This window comes from Salmo salar, chromosome ssa11 (genome assembly GCF_905237065.1).
Source record: "Salmo salar chromosome ssa11, Ssal_v3.1, whole genome shotgun sequence".
NCBI lineage: Eukaryota > Metazoa > Chordata > Actinopteri > Salmoniformes > Salmonidae > Salmo > Salmo salar.
In genome coordinates this window covers 34,724,319-34,748,970 of record NC_059452.1, presented here as the reverse complement: position 1 = coordinate 34,748,970, position 24,652 = coordinate 34,724,319, and the positions used below count along the sequence as shown (strand labels likewise).

General features: G+C 44.8%; 1 protein-coding gene and 1 long non-coding RNA gene across 4 annotated transcripts in view; one reads left to right on the top strand and one right to left on the bottom strand.

The window, feature by feature from the left end:
- Positions 1-24,652, top strand: part of LOC106562556 (serine incorporator 4) — a 34,172-nt gene that overhangs the window by 5,463 nt on the left and 4,057 nt on the right. The window contains exons 2-9 of the mRNA XM_045689424.1: positions 1,322-1,489; positions 3,487-3,665; positions 7,485-7,564; positions 9,280-9,373; positions 12,671-12,882; positions 13,508-13,603; positions 23,899-24,025; positions 24,481-24,553. Coding sequence (XP_045545380.1) covers positions 1,322-1,489; positions 3,487-3,665; positions 7,485-7,564; positions 9,280-9,373; positions 12,671-12,882; positions 13,508-13,603; positions 23,899-24,025; positions 24,481-24,553 — 1,029 coding nt within the window. The remainder of the gene's footprint in view (positions 1-1,321; positions 1,490-3,486; positions 3,666-7,484; positions 7,565-9,279; positions 9,374-12,670; positions 12,883-13,507; positions 13,604-23,898; positions 24,026-24,480; positions 24,554-24,652) is intronic.
- LOC106562557 (uncharacterized) lies at positions 15,825-22,693 on the bottom strand. 3 transcript variants are annotated; one of them, XR_001319063.2, is made up of 4 exons: positions 20,667-22,693; positions 19,732-19,818; positions 19,481-19,575; positions 15,825-18,371 (listed from the first exon to the last, which is right to left on the bottom strand). It is a non-coding gene; the product is annotated as an uncharacterized lncRNA (long non-coding RNA). The 3 variants fall into 3 exon arrangements; XR_001319064.2 differs by having other exon boundaries at positions 21,076-22,693; XR_001319062.2 differs by having other exon boundaries at positions 19,732-22,693.

Here is a 24,652-nt window from a genome sequence, read left to right as displayed (position 1 = left end):
ACAGTTCTGGATGTTTATCAAAGAAACAGTCTATGCTTGTGTTTAGACTCTCCTCCCTCATCCAGTAACCCCCCACCCCCAGTAAAATCCCAGATAACAACAATTTAAAACGGGACAAGCAGTTCTACACAGTGTACTACAATACAATGCTCTTAGTCTATAAATTGGCTTGACTCCAGGAGGATCAGATATTCTGTGTGTTTGGACTACATTCAACCACCTGTAACACGCAACAACCACCTGCCCAAAATCCTCAGATCAAGGTGAAGCTCCTCTGAGAATAATTCACTGAGTTCATTCACTGTGTAAAAGGTGTCTCTTCATATAAACAAATATTACTTGGTTATTGAGAGAGTCATGTTTTCTCTGTGGTACTACAGTGAATTAGATGTTGGTAAATTTGTAGGCAGTTATGTGCACTTTTGGTGAGTTGTGGAAAGAATTTCCTCTTGAGGGATGATCACTGTCATTCATTAATGCATTTATTCACTCACTCACTCACTCACTCACTCACTCACTCACTCACTCACTCACTCACTCACTCACTCACTCACTCACCCACTCACCTCTGTCTTCCTTCAGTTATGTAGCTTTCTGTCTAGCACTAAGGCTATGTTCAGTTGACTTCTGATGCACATGTTGACTCCACTCCATCCTAAAATATGCTAAAATCCTCCCCTCTCCTTTCCATCAATCAAATATGTTGACGTTGGAGTTGTTGATGATGACCAAGGTTTTGATCCAATTGGTTACGTGCATTATAATCCCTTTATTGTTGAATTTACACATCTCCTCACAGATATTGAACATCTCTGTTCTCCTCTTATAGATATATTGAGCATCTATCTCTTTATCTCCTCCCAGTTACAGCTCTCATATATCATTTATATTGAAAATCCCTCTCTCCTCCTCCCTCAGATATATTGAGCATCTCTCTCCTCATCTCCTAGGATATATTGAGCATTGTCACTATATTGTTGAGCTGACTCCTCACCTGTTCTGCTCCCCAGATAGGTTTCTTCCTCTCTCCATATAGGTACCCTCCTCTCCCCCCTCCCCTCCCCTCTCTCCTCTCCTCTCCTCTCCTATCCTCTCCTCCCCGCTCCTCTCAGATATATATATGTGAACATATCTCTCTCTCCTCTCCTCTCCTCTCCTCTCCTCTCAGATATATATATGTGAACATATCTCTCTCCTCTCCTCTCCTCTCCTCTCCTCCTCTCCTCTCCTCTCCTCTCAGATATATATATGTGAACATATCTCTCTCCTCTCCTCTCCTCTCAGATATATATATGTGAACATATCTCTCTCCTCTCCCCAGATATGTTGCTGCTGTGGCCCGGCCCCGTGCTCACTGTGCTGCTCCTTCTGCCCCCCGGTGAAGTCATCGTCCAGCACCAGGATCATGTACACACTCTTCCACATCATGGCCTGCGCCGTCTCCTGTCTCATGCTCTCACGCACTGTCTCCGAGGCTGTCCGGGACAATGTGAGTGTCTGATGTCATGTCCTCCTTTGGGGATCAACAAAGTTCCATCAATTTCTGAGCACTTTGTTTGCTCTGAGGTGCTATAAAGTGTTCCTGTCCTGATTCAATTACATTAGTACATTAGTAATCTATTGTGGTCAGACTACTTAATATGCAAGATTTGAGTTCTGGGTTAACCAAGATTAGTACATTACTACTGTAGTGAAGGCCGGCAAACGTGCACCTTGAGAGTAACTAAATTAAATGTCTTGTTGTGTAAATTAGTGCAGGGCTCTCCAACCCTGTTCCTGGAGAGCTACCGTCCTGTAGGTTTTTTCTACCAATCCTAATCTAGTGCACCTGATTCTATTTAATTAGCTGGTTGATAAACTGAATCAGGTTAGTTACAACTGGGGTTGGAGGAAAAAGCTACAGGAGGGTATCTCTCCAGGAACAGGATTGGAGAGCTCTGAATTAGTGCATTAAAACAGCAGCACCTTGAAGGTCTCGAACCCTGGTCTTTCCAGCCCATAGGCAAACATGCTAATCACTACACAACCAATAGGATGACATAGTGTAAGGACCCTTCCCTTTCTATCTATTGCATTTGGGAAAACATATCCCCACGCTTCAATATAGCAAGTCCCTCTCCAATGGCCTCATGTGTGCCATCCCACGTCTCAGGCGTCCCATCCAAACTCTCACGCGTCCCATCCAAACTCTCACGCGTCCCATCCAAACTCTCACGCGTGTCATCCCACGTCTTATGTGTGCCATCCCACGTCTTATGTGTGCCATCCCACGTCTTATGTGTGCCATCCCACGTCTTATGTGTGCCATCCCACGTCTTATGTGTACCATCCCACGTCTTATGTGTGCCATCCAAGGGCCAGACTGATTTCTTGAATGTGTAGTAGTGAAACATTTAGGAGAGAAACAGAACATGGATTCCCATTTGGATATCAGGCACATGTAGTATGTAGTAGGCTAAGTATGTATGTTTCAAAGTTTATTAGTAAACTACCAAAATTTTGGTGTCTTTCAAGGATTTGATGTAATGTATCACAAGACATCTAGTGGGCATTTTGGTTACTTCAGGTGTCTGTAATTATCCCTGGCCCTCTGTGGCCTTATTTACATTTACATTTAAGTCATTTAGCAGACGCTCTTATCCAGAGCGACTTATCACTTAACAGTTATGAATTAATTAAATAAGATGATTTTCAAATAAAAAATAGAACAAAGCTGTAAAACATTATCCTAAATACAAACCATCAACTTAGTGAATACCATTAGTGTTTAACATGAGGGTTTCAGCATGAAATATCCTTTATATTTGTTTCTACACACTTCTATTTATTTTACTATGTCAGTATGTATTTATTTGTTGTCAGTGTTTTGGCATCAAACTGGAGGCAGTTGTGAAAAAAGTTAATTGCAAATAATGCCATTGTTGGTTAGATGCTTTTCCATTAATTTAGGCTATTTTCTCTTGAACCATATGTTCTATCCACTAGAAACTCATGAACAATATGGACACAGATGTATAAAAATATATATATATATGAATACATTTTGTAAAAGTTATTCAAGTAAAAATTAGCAAAATTATGATAGATTGCCATAGATTACTAGTGCTTTTGACCAGGGCCCATGGTAGTGCACTATGTAGGGAATAGAGTGCCATTTGGGATGCATACCTACTCTCACACTACAAAGAGTGACAGGGAAAATCCACTCATAATGTGTGCCAATGAGAATACTGGTTCTGTTTGTTGTGTCGCGTCACATTGAAAAACTGTCTGGTTAATCGCTATGCAAAGGATACATGCAGTATGCTACAGGATAATCTCAGTACACTATTTTCCTCCCAAAGACAGACAGAGAAAGGCCTGGAAGCTTCCACTAGCTAACCTCTAGGTTACACACACATATACTGTACATGCATGTACACACACACGCACACACACACACACACACGCACACACACCATAACAGAGTGTGTGTGTGTGTTTCAGGTGCCTTTCTTCAACATGGTGTGTGACCAGGCCCATGGCGGAGGGCACTGTGAGATGCTGGTTGGCTACTCAGCGGTCTACAGGGTCTGCTTCGGCACCGCCTGCTTCTACCTGATGATGGCGCTGTTCCTCATCGATGTCAAGTCCAGCCAGGACTTCAGAGCGCTCATCCACAATGGGTCAGCAGTAGCCCTGAAGGTTCATTTATATTGGGGAGACGCAGGAGAACTACCATGGCATATATGTGAATGAAACTTTGCGTTCTACATGTACTACCCCTTTAAGGTGTTTTGTGCTAATACATCATGTAACCCCCCTCCCACTAGTACAGTACTAACGTCATTATCAACACGTCTATTTGAGGCTACGTGGGCCTTTTCCTCACCTGCCTGACCAATGCACCAGTGTCCTTTTTTAACCAGCTTGTGATACTGTCCACTGCTGTGCTGTTGATTAGAGCAGTGACGCGCTCTAGGGGGGTTGATTAGAGCAGTGACGCGCTCTAGGGGGGTTGATTATTACAGTGACGCGCTCTAGGGGGGTTGATTAGAGCAGTGACGAGCTCTAGGGGGGTTGAATAGAGCAGTGACGCGCTCTAGGGGGGGTTGATTAGAGCAGTGACGCGCTCTAGGGGGGTTGATTAGAGCAGTGACGCGCTCTAGGGGGGTTGAATAGAGCAGTGACGCGCTCTAGGGGGGTTGAATAGAGCAGTGACACACTCTAGGGGGGTTGATTAGAGCAGTGACGCGCTCTAGGGGGGTTGAATAGAGCAGTGATGCACTCTAGAGGGGTTGAATAGAGCAGTGACACACTCTAGGGGGGTTGATTAGAGCAGTGACGCGCTCTAGGGGGGTTGATTAGAGCAGTGACGAGCTCTAGGGGGGTTGATTAGAGCAGTGACACGCTCTAGGGGGGTTGAATAGAGCAGTGACACACTCTAGGGGGGTTGATTAGAGCAGTGACGCGCTCTAGGGGGGTTGATTAGAGCAGTGACGCGCTCTAGGGGGGGTTGATTACTGCAGTGACGCGCTCTAGGGGGGTTGATTAGAGCAGTGACGAGCTCTAGGGGGGTTGAATAGAGCAGTGACGCGCTCTAGGGGGGTTGATTATTGCAGTGGCGCGCTCTAGGGGGGTTGATTAGAGCAGTGACGAGCTCTAGGGGGGGGTTGAATAGAGCAGTGACGCGCTCTAGGGGGGTTGATTAGAGCAGTGACGCGCTCTAGGGGGGTTGATTAGAGCAGTGACGAGCTCTAGGGGGGGTTGATTAGAGCAGTGACGAGCTCTAGGGGGGTTGATTAGAGCAGTGACGCGCTCTAGGGGGGGTGATTAGAGCAGTGACGAGCTCTAGGGGGGTTGATTAGAGCAGTGACGAGCTCTAGGGGGGTGATAAGCAGTGCCGAGCTCTAGGGGGGTTGAATAGAGCAGTGACGTGCTCTAGGGGGGTTGAATAGAGCAGTGACGCGCTCTAGGGGGGGTTGATTAGAGCAGTGACGCGCTCTAGGGGGGTTGATTAGAGCAGTGACGAGCTCTAGGGGGGGTGCTAAGAGCAGTGCCGAGCTCTAGGGGGGGGTGATAAGAGCAGTGACGTGCTCTAGGGGGGGTTGAATAGAGCAGTGACGCGCTCTAGGGGGGGTTGATTAGAGCAGTGACGCGCTCTAGGGGGGTTGATTATTGCAGTGACGCGCTCTAGGGGGGTTGATTATTGCAGTGACGCGCTCTAGGGGGGGTTGATTAGAGCAGTGACGAGCTCTAGGGGGGGTTGAATAGAGCAGTGACGCGCTCTAGGGGGGTTGATTAGAGCAGTGACGAGCTCTAGGGGGGGTGATAAGAGCAGTGACGAGCTCTAGGGGGGGTGATTAGAGCAGTGACGCGCTCTAGGGGGATTGATTAGAGCAGTGACGAGCTCTAGGGGGGATTGAATAGAGCAGTGACGCGCTCTAGGGGGGTTGAATAGAGCAGTGACGCGCTCTAGGGGGGGTTGATTAGAGCAGTGACGCGCTCTTGGGGGGTTGATTAGAGCAGTGACGCGCTCTAGGGGGGTTGAATAGAGCAGTGACGCGCTCTAGGGGGGGTGATTAGAGCAGTGACGAGCTCTAGGGGGGTTGATTAGAGCAGTGACGAGCTCTAGGGGGGGTGATAAGCAGTGCCGAGCTCTAGGGGGGTTGAATAGAGCAGTGACGTGCTCTAGGGGGGTTGAATAGAGCAGTGACGCGCTCTAGGGGGGTTGATTAGAGCAGTGACGCGCTCTAGGGGGGTTGATTAGAGCAGTGACGAGCTCTAGGGGGGGTGCTAAGAGCAGTGCCGAGCTCTAGGGGGGGTGATAAGAGCAGTGACGTGCTCTAGGGGGGTTGAATAGAGCAGTGACGCGCTCTAGGGGGGGTTGATTAGAGCAGTGACGCGCTCTAGGGGGTTGATTATTGCAGTGACGCGCTCTAGGGGGGTTGATTATTGCAGTGACGCGCTCTAGGGGGGTTGATTAGAGCAGTGACGAGCTCTAGGGGGGTTGAATAGAGCAGTGACGCGCTCTAGGGGGGTTGATTAGAGCAGTGACGAGCTCTAGGGGGGGTGATAAGAGCAGTGACGAGCTCTAGGGGGGTGATTAGAGCAGTGACGCGCTCTAGGGGGGATTGATTAGAGCAGTGACGAGCTCTAGGGGGGTTGATTAGAGCAGTGACGCGCTCTTGGGGGGTTGATTAGAGCAGTGACGAGCTCTAGGGGGTTGAATAGAGCAGTGACGCGCTCTAGGGGGGGTGATTATTGCAGTGGCGTGCTCTAGGGGGGGTTGATTAGAGCAGTGACGAGCTCTAGGGGGGGTGATAAGAGCAGTGCCGAGCTCTAGGGGGGGTTGAATAGAGCAGTGACGTGCTCTAGGGGGGGTTGAATAGAGCAGTGACGTGCTCTAGGGGGGTTGATTAGAGCAGTGACGCGCTCTTGGGGGGTTGATTAGAGCAGTGACGTGCTCTAGGGGGTTGAATAGAGCAGTGACGCGCTCTAGGGGGGTTGATTATTGCAGTGACGCGCTCTAGGGGGGGTTGATTAGAGCAGTGACGAGCTCTAGGGGGGTTGAATAGAGCAGTGACGCGCTCTAGGGGGGTTGATTATTGCAGTGGCGCACTCTAGGGGGGTTGATTAGAGCAGTGCAAGCTCTGGGGGGTTGAATAGAGCAGTGACACGCTCTAGGGGGGTCGATTAGAGCAGTAACGCGCTCTAGGGGGGTTGATTAGAGCAGTGAGGAGCTCTAGGGGGGTTGATTAGAGCAGTGACGCGCTCTAGGGGGGTTGATTAGAGCAGTGACGAGCTCTAGGGGGGGTGATAAGAGCAGTGACGAGCTCTAGGGGGGGTTGAATAGAGCAGTGAGTTGGGGATAGGAGGGTTAGGCTTTGAGAGACACATGGCCTCTAGCTGGCCCTCTGTGGCATATCTACCATAAGGCTCTTGTTAATGAGAAGTCAGACAGTCGGCCACAGGGCCCTGGAACTCCTGGGCACTTCTCAGTGCGCACAGGGGGCAGAATCCTAACTTGACATCAGTGTGAGTAACTATTTTTTTCTTACGTTAAGCATTTTTAAACGTTATATCCCATATGCAACAATAATTGTCATGACATAATTTGTTTTTCCGAAGGTACCCCACCTCCTATTCCACCCACCCTCAACATTCAAGCACATTTTGTACCTCAGACCTTCGACTTAAATTATGTGTCAGGTTTAGACCTGTACAGGTTTGAAATATTATAATCGATCAAGGCTATACAAGGTGATCACAGCTTCACTTTCCTTAGACCTGCCTACTCAGCTATTCTTCCATTCACTTCCCTTGTGTCATGCAGCTTCTTAACTAAGATGCTCTTCATCTGCACGTCCTCTGTATATAGGGCAGTATATATTGTAGGTGGGTAGTTGTCCCTAGATGGTTTCAAACAAACATATAAAAAACATGTTATTATGCAAATGTTAGGTATACAACCATATAACTGGTCCTGTCTGGTCCTAATGCAGGTTCTGGTTTCTGAAGTTCATCACCCTGCTTGGGATGTGTACTGCTGCCTTCTTCATCCCTACCGAGTCCTTCCTGCATGGTGAGCAACCTGGACACACAATCAAGATTCCCTCTTAGAATACATTGCTAAACTTTCAACACATAGGATTGCCCTAGCTGAAAGCAATAGGTGCAGTTCTATTTTAATACCGATAGGGGGCACTGTAGACCTACTCATCATCTCACGAGATTCACCCTGCAGTCAAGCCACCATAAATTTCTCTGTGGTTGGATAGTGTTGTTCTAGCAGCAGTAAATCTCATCGTGACACAGTAACTGGTCTCAGATCCTACATGTCTTATGGCTGTTCCTCTGCCTCTGAATCTTCTGTGCTATAACTTAATTATTTAATAGATGACTACAGTATGTTATTCTTGATGAGGAAATGTGTTTTGCAACATACACATAAGAAAATACTCTCATATACAGTACCAGTCAAAAGTTTGGACACACCTACTCATTCAAGGGTTTAACTTTCTTTTGACTATTTTCTACATTGTAGAATAATAGTGAAGACATCAAAACTATGAAATAACACATATGGAATCATGTAGTAACCAAAACAGTGTTAAACAAATCAAAATATATTTTACATTTTAGATTCTTCAAAGTAGCCACCCTTTGCCTTGATGACAGCTTTGCACACTCTTGGCATTCTCTCAACCAGCTTCATGAGGAATGGTTTTACAACAATCTTGAAGGAGTTCCCACATATGCTGAGCACTTGTTGGCTGCTTTTCCTTCACTTTGTGGTTCAACTCATCCCAAACCATCTCAATTGGGTTGCGGTCGGGTGATTGTCCTGTTGAAAAACAAATGATAGTTCCACTAAGTGAAAACCAGGTGGGATAGGGTATCGCTGCAGAATGCTGTGGTAGCCATGCTGGTTAAGTGTGCCTTGAATTCTTAAGAAATCACTGAACAGTTGATGTTGAGATGTGTCTGTTACTTGAACTCTGTGAAGCATTTATTTGGGCTGCAATTTCTGAGCCTGGTAACTCAAATGTACTTATCCTCTGCAGCAGAGGTAACTCTGGGTCTTCATTTCCTATGGCGGTCATCATGAGAGCCAGTTTCATCATAGCGCTTGATGGTTTTTGCGACTGCACTTGAAGAAACTTTTCCGGATTGATTGACCTTCTTGTCTTAAAGTAAGGATGGACCGTCATTTCTCTTTGCTTATTTGAGCTGTTCTTGCCATAATATGGACGTGGTCTTTTACCAAATAGGGCTATCTTCTGTATACCAACCCTACCTTGCCACAACACAACTGATTGGCTCAAATGCATTAAGAAGGTAATACATTCCACTAATTAACTTTTAACAAGGCACACCTGTTAATTGAAATGCACTCCAGGCTGGTTGAGAGAATGCCAAGAGTGTGCAAAGCTGCCATCAAGGCAAAGGGGGGCTACTTTGAAGAATCTCAAATAGAGAATATATTTAGATTTTTTAACACTTTTTGTGTTACTACATGATTCCATATGTGTTATTTCATAATGTTGATGTCTTCACTATATTCTACAATGTAGAAAATAGTAAAAATAAACAAAAACCCTTGAATGAGTTGGTGTGTCAAACCTTTGACTGGTACTGTATATATAATTTTAAAAGTATACATACATTTGGACTACACATTCATTCAGAATGGGCCTGCATCAAGTGAGTTAGACAGCAAACCTGTTTCTTTCTTTGTCTGTCTTTTTGTTTCTCTCTGTGTCTCTCTCTCTCTTTCCATTTCTTTCTCTCTCCCAGCCTGGCACTATGTAGGCGTGGTGGGAGGATTTGCCTTCATCCTCATCCAACTCAGTCTCATCACAGCATTCGCCCACACCTGGAACAAGAACTGGTGAGAGGAGAGGGAGAAGTGTGTGTGTGTGGGGGGTGGGGGGGGTTAGAGGGAGGTCTTGGGGGGGTTTAGTGTGGTGTGTTGGGGATGAGAGGTGATATGGAGTTTGGGCAGTTGTCAGTTGAAGCAGAGGGTGTGAGAGTAGATGCTGGGGTCCTTGTGTTGGAGAAGGACAGGCCATGTCCTCCAACCATAGAAGCGCAAGTGCAGTTTGACTAGTCCTTGTACTGATCTGTTTCAGCTAGGAGCTGCAGTTTGACTGGATGTTACCTTGTACTGATCTGTTTCAGCTATGAGCTGCAGTTTGACTGGATGTTACCTTGTACTGATCTGTTTCAGCTAGGAGCTGCAGTTTGACTGGACGTTACCTTGTACTGATCTGTTTCAGCTAGGAGCTGCAGTTTGACTGGACGTTACCTTGTACTAATCTGTTTCAGCTAGGAGCTGCAGTTTGACTGGATGTTACCTTGTACTGATCTGTTTCAGCTAGGAGCTGCAGTTTGACTGTACTGGACATTACCTTGTACTGATCTGTTTCAGCTAGGAGCTGCAGTTTGACTGGATGTTACCTTGTACTGATCTGTTTTAGCTAGGAGCTGCAGTTTGACTGGATGTTACCTTGTACTGATCTGTTTCAGCTAGGAGCTGCTCCTCTCCTCTGCAGCTGTTGCAGTGTGCTAGGGTTTCCATTTCTCCCGTTCGGGGTCGTCTGTAACTCATGATTGCAACTCCGTTCAACTCAATGCAATACAACTTTAAGGGGCAGTTCAGAAGGCATGGTCTGGGCACAAGAGTGCAGCACAATTACATATCCTTTACTTCCTATACATCACAGGTGGCTACTGGCAACTTAATTGGGAAGGACGGGCTTATAGTAACGGCTGGAACGGAAAGAATTCAATATATCAAACACATGGTTTCCATGTGTTTGACACCACTCCATTCACTCTATTCCAGCCATTTTTATAAGCCATCCTCCCCTCACCATTCTCCTGTGCTACATATGTAGCATAGAGTATGTAGCATATCACTCTGACTGCCCTGCTCAGTCCCTCACTGGCCTGCTATCTGTCTCTTCTGCTCCACCTCTCCTCCCCTCTCCAACATCGCTGTATAAATCAGACAGACTTGTTTTAATAAAAACTGTCCTCAAGGGGAGGGCCTCAAACAACACTACTACTGCTTACCCTCTCTCTCTCTGTAGCTTTTTCATCTCCCCCTCAATCCCATCTCCCTGTCCAACATCTCTTATTTGTTCTCTCGCTCTCTCTCCTCCGTTTTTCCTTCTCTCTCCCTCTCTCTTTCTCTCTCCTCTCTCCCTTTCTGTTTCTCTCTCTCTTCTGTCTCTCTCTCGCTCTCTCTCCTCTCTCTCTCTCTCTCTGTCCCTTTGTTTCTCACTCACTTATTCCCATCTCTCAATCTCTTTCCTTCTCTCTTGCCCCATTCAATATTCTTTTTCTCACTCTCTCATCCTCTGACAGGCATCTTGTTTCCAGATGTTTCTTATTTTTACAGTAAAACATCCACTCCAGCTGTTGTTCTCGCTGCTGTATGTGAGGAATGGGTGTTTATGTGTGAGATGCTCTCGTGCAGGCGCGTATGTGTGTTTGTGCGTGTTTGTGTGTATATATACAGTATGTGTGTGCGTGGCATGTCAGTTAAATGCTGACCCCCTCGCCCCCCATGTCAGAGTTGTAGCTAACACAACTTAAGAGGCTTTGCTCTGTCTGGAACCTCTCCTAGCCAAACACAGTTACCAGGAAGCTTGTGTAAGCCCTGTCATGGTGTCCCAGTCCCACACGGTCATGTTCCCTCTCCCCTAGTCTCTCATGACAGACTTAACATCAATATAACATAACAGAAATCTAGTTTCTGCATGGTCAGCATGCATGCAATATTTGGTTCTGGGTTACAAGATTAGTATACCTCTTCCCAGAAACCTTTATCTGTCTGTCTTTCTGTATTCTCTCTCTCTCTCTCTCTTCAATCTGTATCGCGGAAGTTCAGCTTTACAGCGTTATTGAAATGTAAGGGAAATATTACCTAGACTGCATTCACGGTAAGTGCTGCATATGTCTGCTCAATCGGAAAATATCTTTACATTTCTATTGCGCAATCTGTAACGCCTCACTGATACAAACTGAATAGAGCCCTCTCTCTTCCTTCTTTCACTGACCTAAACCAGCTGCCCTGTCACTGACATAAACCAGCTGCCCTGTCACTGACCTAAACCAGCTGCCCTGTCACTGACCTAAACCAGCTGCCCTGTCAATGACCTAAACCAGCTGCTCTGTCAATGACCTAAACCAGCTGCCCTGTCAATGACCTAAACCAGCTGCCCTGTCACTGAACTAAACCAGCTGCCCAGAGCAACACCAGAGCAAGCATTATGCACTCAAGTCACCCTGCGTAACTATGACCCTTGCTTAACCAAGACCATGGTTTTGATTGAGCAATTGGCTAGAACACTGCTTTGGCTAGTGCGTTGCCATCTGGGGCGGTATTTGTGTTCCAGAGGCATCGGCTTAGACCGCTAGACCACCCTAGGTCACTCAGTTACATATCAATGTGTGTATTTCTGGATTCTCCTCTCAGGTTGAAGGTGATGTGTGTATTTCTGGATTCTCCTCTCAGGTTGATGGTGATGTGTGTATTTCTGGATTGTTCTCTCAGGTTGATGGTAATGTGTGTATTTCTGGATTGTTCTCTCAGGTTGATGGTGATGTGTGTATTTCTGGATTCTCCTCTCAGGTTGAAGGTGATGTGTGTATTTCTGGATTGTTCTCTCAGGTTGATGGTGATGTGTGTATTTCTGGATTCTCCTCTCAGGTTGATGGTGATGTGTGTATTTCTTCATTGTTCTCTCAGGTTGATGGTAATGTGTGTATTTCTGGATTGTTCTCTCAGGTTGATGGTAATGTGTGTATTTCTGGATTGTTCTCTCAGGTTGATGGCGATGTGTGTATTTCTGGATTCTCCTCTCAGGTTGAAGGTGATGTGTGTATTTCTGGATTCTCCTCTCAGGTTGATGGTGATGTGTGTATTTCTGGATTCTCCTCTCAGGTTGATGGTGATGTGTGTATTTCTTCATTGTTCTCTCAGGTTGATGGTGATGTGTGTATTTCTGGATTCTCCTCTCAGGTTGAAGGTGATGTGTGTATTTCTGGATTCTCCTCTCAGGTTGATGGTGATGTGTGTATTTCTGGATTCTCCTCTCAGGTTGATGGTGATGTGTGTATTTCTTCATTGTTCTCTCAGGTTGATGGTAATGTGTGTATTTCTGGATTGTCCTCTCAGGTTAACAGGGGCGGTAGAGGACAAGCGCTGGTACCTGGCGGTGATGTGTGCCACCCTGTTCTTCTACAGCATCGCCACCATGGCCTTCACCTTCATGTATAAGTACTACACCCACCCCACCGCCTGCCAGTCCAACAAGGTCCTGCTCTGGACCAACCTGACCCTGTGTGGCATCATGTCCTTCATCGCCGTCACGCCCTGTGTACAGCAGAGTGAGCAGTCGCACGCACGCACACATTCTGGCTCTCTCTCACACACATATATGCTTGCACACACACACGCACACAAAGATGTGGACACTAATAATGCACATGGCATACACACACACACTCCCTTTCTCTCGAATGGATGCACACACGCACGTGAACACACACGCACGGTATTATTTCATCAGGATGTCTTTTAGCCCAGTAAAGAGTTAGTACAGACACAAACCCATGGTGTCATCCAATAAGCTCTTAAAGCTGACAGCAGCCTGGAAGACCCCCACCAATGTGAAACAGACAGTGTGTCTGTCCTCCAGTACTTAGCAGGGAACACTTACTCCATCTCAGGCTGAGCCAACATCCATGTGTGGATGATGCCATATAATCTAACCTGATGTCATCTCTCCTACTGCTGTCTATCATTGTTCAGACAGAACCTCTGGACCTCTCTCTATACATGCCAGGGTTTTACCAGGATGTTTTTACCATGTATTAAATGTCATGCCGATTTCTCGACCTGACCTCCCACTTTGTGTATGTGTGTGTTTGTCCATTTGTGTGTGTGCGTTTGTGAGAGTTCATAATTGTGTGTTCTTAGTTCTCAAGCTCTCCTCTCGCTCTCTGTCTACAGAACAGCCTCGTTCAGGGCTCCTGCAGGCTTCCATCATCAGCTGCTACGTCATGTACCTCACCTTGTCTGCCCTGTCCAGCCGGCCCCCAGAGAAAAGTATGGCACACTAGCCGTTTCCCTATGGGAAATGGGGCATTGGAAACACTTTGGAACACACATACATACAGTTGAAGTCGGAAGTTTACATACACCTTAACCAAATACATTTAAACTCAGTATTTCACAACTCCTGACATTTAATCCCAGTAAGAATTCCCTGTCTTAGGTCTGTTAGGATCACCACGTTATTTTAAGAATGTCAAAACAATAGCAGATTTATTTCAGCTTTTATTTCTTTCATCTCATTCCCAGTGGGTCAGAAGTTTACATACACTCAATTAGTATTTGGTAGCATTGCCTTTAAATTGTTTAACTTGGGTCAAATGTTTCGGGTAGCCTTCCACAAGCTTCCCACAATAAGTTGGGTGAATTTTGGCCCATTCCTCCTGACAGAGCTGGTGTAACTGAGTCAGGTTCTAGGCCTCCTTGCTTGCACACACTTTTTCAGTTCTGCCCACAAATTGTCTGTGGGATTAAGGTCAGGGCTTTGTGATGGCCACTCCAATACCTTGACATTGTGGTCCTTAAGCCATTTTGCCACAACTTTGGAAGTATGCTTGGGGTCATTGTCCATTTGGAAGACCCATTTGCGACCAAGCTTTAACTTCCTGACTGATGTCTTGAGATGTTGCTTCAATATATCCACCTAATTCTCCTCCTCGTGATGCCAACTATTTTGTGAAGTGCACTAGTTCCTCCTGCAGCAATGGACCCCCACAACATGATGCTGCCACCCCCGTGCTTTACGGTTGGGATGTGGTTCTTCGGCTTGCAAGCCTCCTCCGTATTCCTCCAAATATAACGATGGTCATTATGGCCAAACAGTTCTATTTTTGTTTCATCAGACCAGAGGACATTTCTCCAAAAAGTACGATCTTTGTCCCCATGTGCAGTTGCAAACCGTGGTCTGGCTTTTAAATGGTGGTTTTGGAGCAGTGGCTTCTTCCTTGCTAAGCGGCCTTTCAGGTTATGTCGATATAGGACTCGTTTTACTGTGGATATAGATACTTTTGTACCTTTTTCCTCCAGCATCTTCACAAGGTCCTTTGCTGTTGTTGTGGGACATATTGCACTTTTCGCACCAAAGTATGTTCATCTCTAGGAGACAGAACGCGCCTCCTTCCTGAGCGGTATGACGGCTGCGTGGTCCCATGGTGTTTATACTTGCGTACTATTGTTTGTACAGATGAACGTGGTACCTTCAGGCGTTTGGAAATTGCTCCTAAGGATGAACCAGACTTGTGAAGGTCTAAAAAAAATGTGGAATGTCTTTGCTTGACATCATGGGAAAATCAAAAGAAATCATCAGAGGCACTGAGTTTGAAGGTAGGCCTTGAAATACATCCACAGGTACACCACCAATTGACTCAAATTGTCAATTAGCCTATCAGAAGCTTCTAAAGCCATGACATAATTTTCTGGAATTTCCCAAGCTGTTTAAAGGCACAGTCAACTTTGTGTATGTAAACTTCTGACCCACTGGAATTGTGATACAGTGAATTATAAGTAAAATAATCTGTCTGTAAACAATTGTTGGAAAAATGACTTGTGTCATGCAGAAAGTAGATGTCCTAACCAACTTGCCAAAACTATAGTTTAACAAGGAATGTGTGTAGTGGTTGAAAAACAAGTTTTAATGACTCCAACCTAAGTGTATGTAAACTTCCCACTTCAACTGTACTTGCATGGATGCACGTATGTGAGCAGGCACGCACACATCATATCCTGTCCGACCCCTCACCACACACTCACCTGAGTCACTTCTGACATCCTGTTCACTTCAGTCACCTCTACTGCACCACAGCAATACCCAAGCACACATTCACTCCAAGACAAAGGCTCTGTACATCACACACTATCTGCTGCTACATGTTGTTCTTAGTGGAGACAGTATGCTGTAGGGAGGTGAAGAGGCTATTTGACATTCCTGATGGATCTAATGACAACATAATAACACAGTAATGCTGCCTGACAGTATCATTACACACTCTTACACACCTTGTCTTGGTGAACAAGTAGTCCCTGTCCGCCTGTCTTTATCTGTCTGTCTGTCTGTCTGTCTGTCTCAGTCAGTCATTTTTTCAATCGAAACTACAGTATGAAATAGTCCAATGTTATTCTGAAAGCATTTTAAAGGTTTTGCTGAACAGTTACTCTGACATAATCAGGTAACATTTCAAAATGTCAAATGGGATGAAATAATCAACCAACCTATCAATCAAATATCATTTTTGTGTTTTAATGGTTTGTTAATTGTGCATACTGTAGCTGGGTAAAGTTCACCATGACACATACTTTATCAACCTGCAATAACTGTGGTGATAAAGTAAAGGAGTTTCAACACAAAATACCAGGAGACAGTGTGAGAGATTTGATTAGGATCTCTTTTCGTCCACAATGTATAATACAATCACATTTTGACATATAACACACTGTTACAAACAGCAGACATAATGCCCTGCCTTACTGAGCAGATAAATACTCTAACAGTCTGAAAAGTTTGGTTCCTTCATCTACCATGGTCCTGCACAACCTTCCAATTTATTATATTTAAATGGTTCTAAAGTATTGTTTGAATGTATACTGTATATTGAAAGGTTTCCGGTCTGCTCAGATAAGAGAAAGAAGAGTTACTGGGATGATAAAGTAGGGGGTCTATTTTCTTAGTCTTTGAGCTCCTGTCAGCTTCACCAGGCCAGAGGTTCCCCACAGTGCTGACCCCTCCGAAGCCTTGTACATTTTCTCATGATGCATCCAATACACCAAACCAGTGTTTCTGAATCTGTATCCAATCTAGTCTCAAGCTGTGATTCATAAGGTATGAGATTCAGATAGAACTGACCTGTGGCGCCGCACTGACTGGATGTCAGTGTGTTATGTCAGATGAGTGATTGAGCAGCACAGTACTGTAACTGTACTCTACCTACCTGACCTCTATCTGACCTCTCCACCAGCTCACTGCCATTCCAAACTGCCTCCCCCAATTGCCCCTCATCTCTTGCAACCCTCCCCATCCTCCCCCCAGCCACCTACTACAACTCTCAAACAGCCTGGCCCCTCAAACTTTCATTCCAATTCAGATTGCTTTATCATGCCGTACAGTACATTTAGCAAATATTGTTTCTGACTCCTATTCTTCCACCTGCCTCCGCTAATTCCGCCTGGTCTTTCACAACCTCCTCCAGCCCCCGACTGAGACTCCAAACACAAACCCCCAGGGAGTCCAACATAGTCATCTTCCTCATTCCTGTTTCTGGATTTATGAGTCCCTTCAGACATCCAGCTATTTCCTCTCCCTCTCATCTTTCTCCTTTTAAACATTCTCTCTTCCTTTCTTTTCTCTCTATTTATCTATGCATCTTTCTCCCTCTCCTTCTCACAAGCCATGCTTCTATCATATAACGGTGATTTGTTGTGACATTGCAACGTGATATTGCTTTGAGGTGACATGTACATACCATTGTTTTGAAAAGGAACGTGTGTTCCACCCATTCTGATTTGTACATTCTTTGTACCTGCTAGTTGTTTTGCGTGGAGGCAGGGGTGCTTGCTGTCCCGGGGCAGTACAGGGCAATGCTGCAACTTGTTGAGGAAATCAGCACAGTGTATAAAAACATCTGTTCAACACATACACTCACACCCTACATCCCCAGTAGTGGATAGTGTTTTAAAAATAGTAATTTTCACTGGAGAGTGTGTGTGCGTGTGTGTGTGTGTATGCATGCATGTGTATGTGTGGGCATTGTTCAAAATTAGCGAACTATAAAGGGAATAGGGTGCCATTTGGGACGGAAAAGAGTGGTCCTCCCTCCTGTCCTGTTCAGTCATGTTTGCCTGTTCAGTTTCCCTCTGGCTCTGTCTGCTGGGTGACCTCATCAAGCACAGAGACACACAGGCACACATCCCTGTTTCCATGTGGAGGAATTAGTCTGGAGTGGGACTGAAAACACACATCCCTGTTTCTATGTGGAGGAATTAGTCTGGAGTGGGACTGAAAACACACATCCCTGTTTCTATGTGGAGGAATTAGTCTGGAGTGGGACTGAAAACACATCCCTGTTTCTATGTGGAGGAATTAGTCTGGAGTGGGACTGAAAACACATCCCTGTGTTTCTATGTGGAGGAATTAGTCTGGAGTGGGACTGAAAACACATCCCTGTGTTTCTATGTGGAGGAATTAGTCTGGAGTGGGACTGAAAACACATCCCTGTTTCTATGTGGAGGAATTAGTCTGGAGTGGGACTGAAAACACATCCCTGTGTTTCTATGTGGAGGAATTAGTCTGGAGTGGAACTGAAAACACACATCCCTGTTTCTATGTGGAGGAATTAGTCTGGAGTGGGACTGAAAACACACATCCCTGTTTCTATGTGGAGGAATTAGTCTGGAGTGGAACTGAAAACACACAACACTGTTTCTATGTGGAGGAATTAGTCTGGAGTGGGACTGAAAACACATCCCTGTTTCTATGTGGAGGAATTAGTCTGGAGTGGGACTGAAAACACACATCCCTGTTTCTATGTGGAGGAATTAGTCTGGAGTGGGACTGAAAACACACATCCCTGTTTCTATGTGGAGGAATTAGTCTGGAGTGGAACTGAAAACACACAACACTGGGAGCAGGCCTTGTCCCCTCTGCAGTGGGCTCAGCCTGGTGTGTGTGTGTGTACAGTAAGCAACCTTGTAATTGTTTTCACTGAACCCAAGGCATCTGTTCTCTTGGTCACAACACACAGGAATCCACAGCCGGCCCTGTTATGGCAATCTGGGGGAGGGAGACACAGAGAGAGAGAGAGAGAGACACAGAGAGAGAGAGAGAGAGACACACAGACACACACACACAGAAAGAGAGACACACACACACACACAGAAAGAGAGACACACACACACAGAAGAGACACACACACACACACAGAAAGAGACACACACACACACACACACACACACACACACACACACACACACACACACACACACACACAGAAATAGCAGTGATGGTGTTAGTTTACATTTACATTTGACATTTTAGTCATTTAGCAGACGCTCTTATCCAGAGCGACTTACAGTAGTGAATGCATACATTTCATACAGTTTTTCTCCGTACTGGTCCCCCGTTAGTTTGCATCTCACACAAAATAATCCATGTTTGACAGTCTGTTTAGTCTTACGCACAGACAGAGACTCAGTGGCCCCTCTACCTTTATTGTTCCAATTGTCCCAGGGATAGACATGAGGCGAAGAAAACAATGTCCGGTCAAATATATTGTTATCATTGCACTTATTTACCTCCAGGGATGTTTTCTTGTCCTGCCTTGGCTACTATTGTATTGTACGTGTTATGTTGTAAATCTGTAATATTACAGTAATAATATATTGTATGATGTATTGTGCTGTTAGGTTTTGTTGTGATGTAATTGTTTTAATCCTGTTTGGACCCCAGAAAGAATAGCTGCTGCCTCAGCTAATGGGGATCCTCAGAAATATCAAAACAACTATACAACACTGGGCCTCCGTAATCTGACATTCTGAATCAGAGCCCGTATTCATTTATCATCTTAGAGAAGGAGTGCTGATCTACGATCAGTTTTGTATTTTAGATCATAATGAAAAAGATAATATGGACAGGGTGGCCCTGATCCTAGATCAGCACTCATACTCTGAGCTGAATACAGCCCCAGGCGATTATAGAGAACAGCGGAGGCTGGTGACTTGAAAAATGGAAGAGGATGGGAGACCCACGGTATAGGGGAGGAACGCACAGAGACGCCAAAGTGTGTTTCAAAAATCGTCAGAGTGATTATGTTAACCTAAAGCATTTAATAAAGACATTTATAGTACAATATTACGGGGAATGGAAATGAGAGGGCTACTTACAGTGTTGGAAAGGGATCACAGCAGTGATTGAATGAGGGTTCGAGGCATGAGTTGAGGTGTTCAGAGGCTTGACTTCATTGCAGGACAGGATTTGACTAGAAAGACAAAAAACAATAACACAATGCACAGTTAGACAAAAGCTAAGAATGAGTTAGTCCAAGCAAGGAATAAAATCATAGATGTGTAATAATGTGATTGTGTGTGATTGACTCTACATACAGTAATGAGAGAAAATTGATAGGGGTACTCACAGTGCTTGGAGAGGAAACATTCAATTTACCCTCTGGGACTCAATAGTTTTTCCTTATCTGTTAACCTAACCAGGAAAACTCTGGACCCTATAAAGGTATGACAGTGATTATTCAGTCGTAAAAAGGTTTTATAAGGGCTATGATGTGACCAGTTTTTCCTAATCAGGTCACATGGTTATTTTAAAAACTGTCAAACTGTAGCAACCTTATACTTGTTCATATGAATTATATTTAGACTAGATTAGGAGGGGGATTTCCTCTACCCAGACCCAGACAACTGATAGACAGAACTCACAGGGCTGAGCTTGCTTCATGCATGTTTGCGTTATGCAGGCCTATGCAGCTGTAGGCCTTATAACAAATGACTGACATCTGTCATCACTATTATGTTGATAGATTCATTCCAGTTAATCATTTTGGGTTGGAAACGTTTAGGCAGCCTAGCCAGCCCAATGTTGAATATAAACCAAATTTGATCACATTCACATTTTCTCCTGACACACAAATGGACTATAAATACATAACATGACCAATTATTTACCTTGACCAGATGAACTGGGTGCTTAGGCTGTATGCAGCACCTATTATTAGTAACCTACAGTTAATCAGACTGAAAGATTGTCTCGTTTTCATCCCATACAGCATGTCAGATCTCTAATGTTTAGGTATAGCCTAGGCTGCTGCAACATTTATGTCATGAGTTTTTGCTTGTGTTTGTCTGGAGTGATTATGTTATCTTTGCTAAATAAATACCGGAGCAAAGTGGAAACCCTACTTAAGCGCGCGCGAAATAAAACATGTTCCGCGTCAAACTCTCTTTCATCCAACTTTTAATGAATGACGCGATGGAAGCTATCAAATCATTCAGAACATCCAAGAAAAAAAGTATAAAGTTCCATATGTTCTGCAAGTCAAGCATCGTAACGTGCAATTACCGCTGCAAGTTCCTTGTGTTGCACTTGTTAGCGGAACTTTCCCTCTCGTCGTGTCCTCTAAAAGCCCATTATTGCATGGCGAAAACGCAGTGGTGTTGATAAGCCCCTTGAGAACATCCCTGTTTCTTCTTACTTTCTCGTTGTTGCGCAGTTTGAATATCAAGACTTCCACCATGATCGATGCGGCTTTTTCACAGAAGCTTGAATCTGATGTGGACATTTATATGCTCCCTGCTTTTTATTTTGCCGTTTATCTTAACGATCGATGTTCTTCAGGTCACTGTACCCACCTTTCGGCCAAGGCTCAGACTTTACAAAAAGCAGGCAAGGCCAGAAATACAGGTGGCTTAATGAAAGGCCCTGTTATCCAGCTCTACTTTTGATACCAGTCGGTATTGAACACCCTCACCTTTTCACCCTTCTTCGTGAAACTAATCTCAGGCAGAGGTCGACCCTCGGTTTTAATTAGCACATTTTCCGCGTACCACAGTGAATTAAAAGGGATTCTTCATCAAAAAGTTAACAAAATTTGCGGTGGCGTTTTTGGCGAAAACTGGAGCTGGTAGCTAGCTACTACTATTTGCTACTGAAGTTAGCAAGGCAAATTGAAATAAATTGCACTAACTGGACACACGAATTATGTTCTAAAACCAAGAAAACTACTTATAATCTACCTCCTCCGTCTCCTGTAATTTGAAGAAACTAATTTGAATTGAAAAATATCGTAAAATTGCTCAACTATGACTTTTCAATCTCTATCCAATAATGTCACCAAGCTCCTCAACACATAGATTCCCACCCTAATGCTTTGCGGCACAACCCCAATACAACACTCGTTTCATCTGATCCTAATCCTATGATTGGATGACAACATGTCAGTTCATACGTATCAATGCTGATTGGTTGGAGGTCGTCTTCTGGAAGTGGTCAAAATTACCATGCAGGTCTATGGAAGGGGGTGAGGCCTACGTGCCTCCTAGGTTTTGTGTTGAAGTCAATATACACAGAGGACAAAAGCTATCCTTTTTAGTGTTTCACTATTTTTATTTTAATGAAATTTCACTGAGAAGGATGGTCCTCCCCTTCCTTCTCTGAGGAGCCTCTACTTATAGAGAACCACACACTACTATAGGGGTAAAACAGACAGGGAGAACCACACACTACTATAGGGTCATACAGACAGGGAGAACCACACATTACTATAGGGTCATACAGACAGAGAGAACCACACACTACTATAGGGTCATACAGACAGGGAGAACCACACACTACTATAGGGTCATACAGACAGGGAGAACCACACACTACTATAGGGTCATACAGACAGGGAGAACCACACATTACTATAGGGTCATACAGACAGGGAGAACCACACATTACTATAGGGTCATACAGACAGGGAGAACCACACACTACTATAGGGTCATACAGACAGGGAGAACCACACACTACTATAGGGTCATACAGACATGGAGAACCACACACTACTATTGGGTCATACAGACAGGGAGAACCACACATTACTATAGGGTCATACAGACAGGGAGAACAACACATTACTATAGGGTCATACAGACAGGGAGAACCACACACTACTATAGGGTCATACAGACAGGGAGAACCACACATTACTATAGGGTCATACAGACAGGGAGAACCACACACTACTATAGGGTCATACAGACAGGGAGAACCACACACTACTATAGGGTCATACAGACAGGGAGAACCACACATTACTATAGGGTCATACAGACAGGGAGAACCACACACTACTATAGGGTCAAACAGACAGAGAGAACCACACACTACTATAGGGTCATACAGACAGGGAGAACCACACACTACTATAGGGTCAAACAGACAGGGAGAACCACACACTACTATAGGGTCATACAGACAGGGAGAACCACACACTACTATTGGGTCATACAGACAGGGAGAACAACACACTACTATAGGGTCAAACAGACAGAGAACCACACACTACTATAGGGTCATACAGACAGGGAGAACCACACATTACTATAGGGTTAAACAGACAGGGAGAACCACACACTACTATAGGGTCATACAGACAGGGAGAACCACACATTACTATAGGGTCATACAGACAGGGAGAACCACACACTACTATAGGGTCATACAGACAGGGAGAACCACACATTACTATAGGGTTAAACAGACAGGGAGAACCACACACTACTATAGGGTCATACAGACAGGGAGAACCACACATTACTATAGGGTCATACAGACAGGGAGAACCACACACTACTATAGGGTCATACAGACAGGGAGAACCACACATTACTATAGGGTCATACAGACAGGGAGAACCACACACTACTATAGGGTCATACAGACAGGGAGAACCACACACTACTATAGGGTCATACAGACAGGGAGAACCACACATTACTATAGGGTCATACAGACAGGGAGAACCACACACTACTATTGGGTCATACAGACAGGGAGAACCACACATTACTATAGGGTCATACAGACAGGGAGAACCACACACTACTATAGGGTCAAACAGACAGGGAGAACCACACACTACTATAGGGTCAAACAGACAGGGAGAACCACACATTACTATTGGGTCATACAGACAGGGAGAACAACACACTACTATAGGGTCAAACAAACAGAGAACCACACACTACTATTGGGTCATACAGACAGGGAGAACCACACATTACTATAGGGTCATACAGACAGGGAGAACCACACACTACTATTGGGTCATACAGACAGGGAGAACAACACACTACTATAGGGTCAAACAGACAGAGAACCACACACTACTATTGGGTCATACAGACAGGGAGAACAACACACTACTATAGGGTCAAACAGACAGAGAACCACACACTACTATTGGGTCATACAGACAGGGAGAACAACACACTACTATAGGGTCAAACAGACAGAGAACCACACACTACTATAGGGTCATACAGACAGGGAGAACCACACATTACTATAGGGTCATACAGACAGGGAGAACCACACACTACTATTGGGTCATACAGACAGGGAGAACAACACACTACTATAGGGTCAAACAGACAGAGAACCACACACTACTATTGGGTCATACAGACGGGGAGAAACATACTTCTTTATTCCTTCAGTAAAACCACACAGTTCACTGTTACTAAAGACAAGCTGGAAACAGAGGATGAAACTTTCTTTGCTCTGCTCCCTCTCTCTGTTTTCCCAGTGGTGTACCAGGGGGTGAATATGACGGTATGTTACCCCAGTGTAGGTCAGGATGGCATCCAGAAGGAAACCAACGCGGTGGCCATTATAGGAGCTGCCATCATGTACTGCTGTGTGCTCTTCGCATGGTGAGTGGCACGTCACTGGAGGAGTGTGCGATGAATGTCAAAACGCTTTCCCATTGAATCATATGTACCGTCTAGTCTCTACACAGTGATCGAACAATAAGGGCTCTATTCAATCCGAATCGCTGAAGATCAGCGTTACAGCGTGATTGAAATTTTTAAGACAATTGTCCTGCGTTAGTGGAGACTGCATTCACGGTAAACACTGCATGTGTTGGCTCAATCGGAAAATACCTTTACCTTTATATTGCGCAATCTGTAACACTTCATCGATACAGACTGAATAGAGACCTAAGTACTTTACTTATTGACTTATTTAGGCTAATTACTTACTAACTTTCTATGTAACAAATGGAGTGCAATTTTGAGGTTATTTTTTTTCTGTTTGAAAAAAAGACATTGCTTGTCTTAATATTAGTTTACTTCAGTTGCTTATTCAAACAATGCTATGTTTTCAGTAACGAAGCATCCTACCTAGCAGAGGTTTTTGGCCCTTTCTGGATGATCAAAGTTTACCGCTATGAGTTCCAGGTAAAGTACGAATTCATATAAACATTTTACTGTCGAGGATCATTCACTGCCAACATGGAGGATCAACTCTGTGTTCCTGTGGCTCTGCATACATCTTGT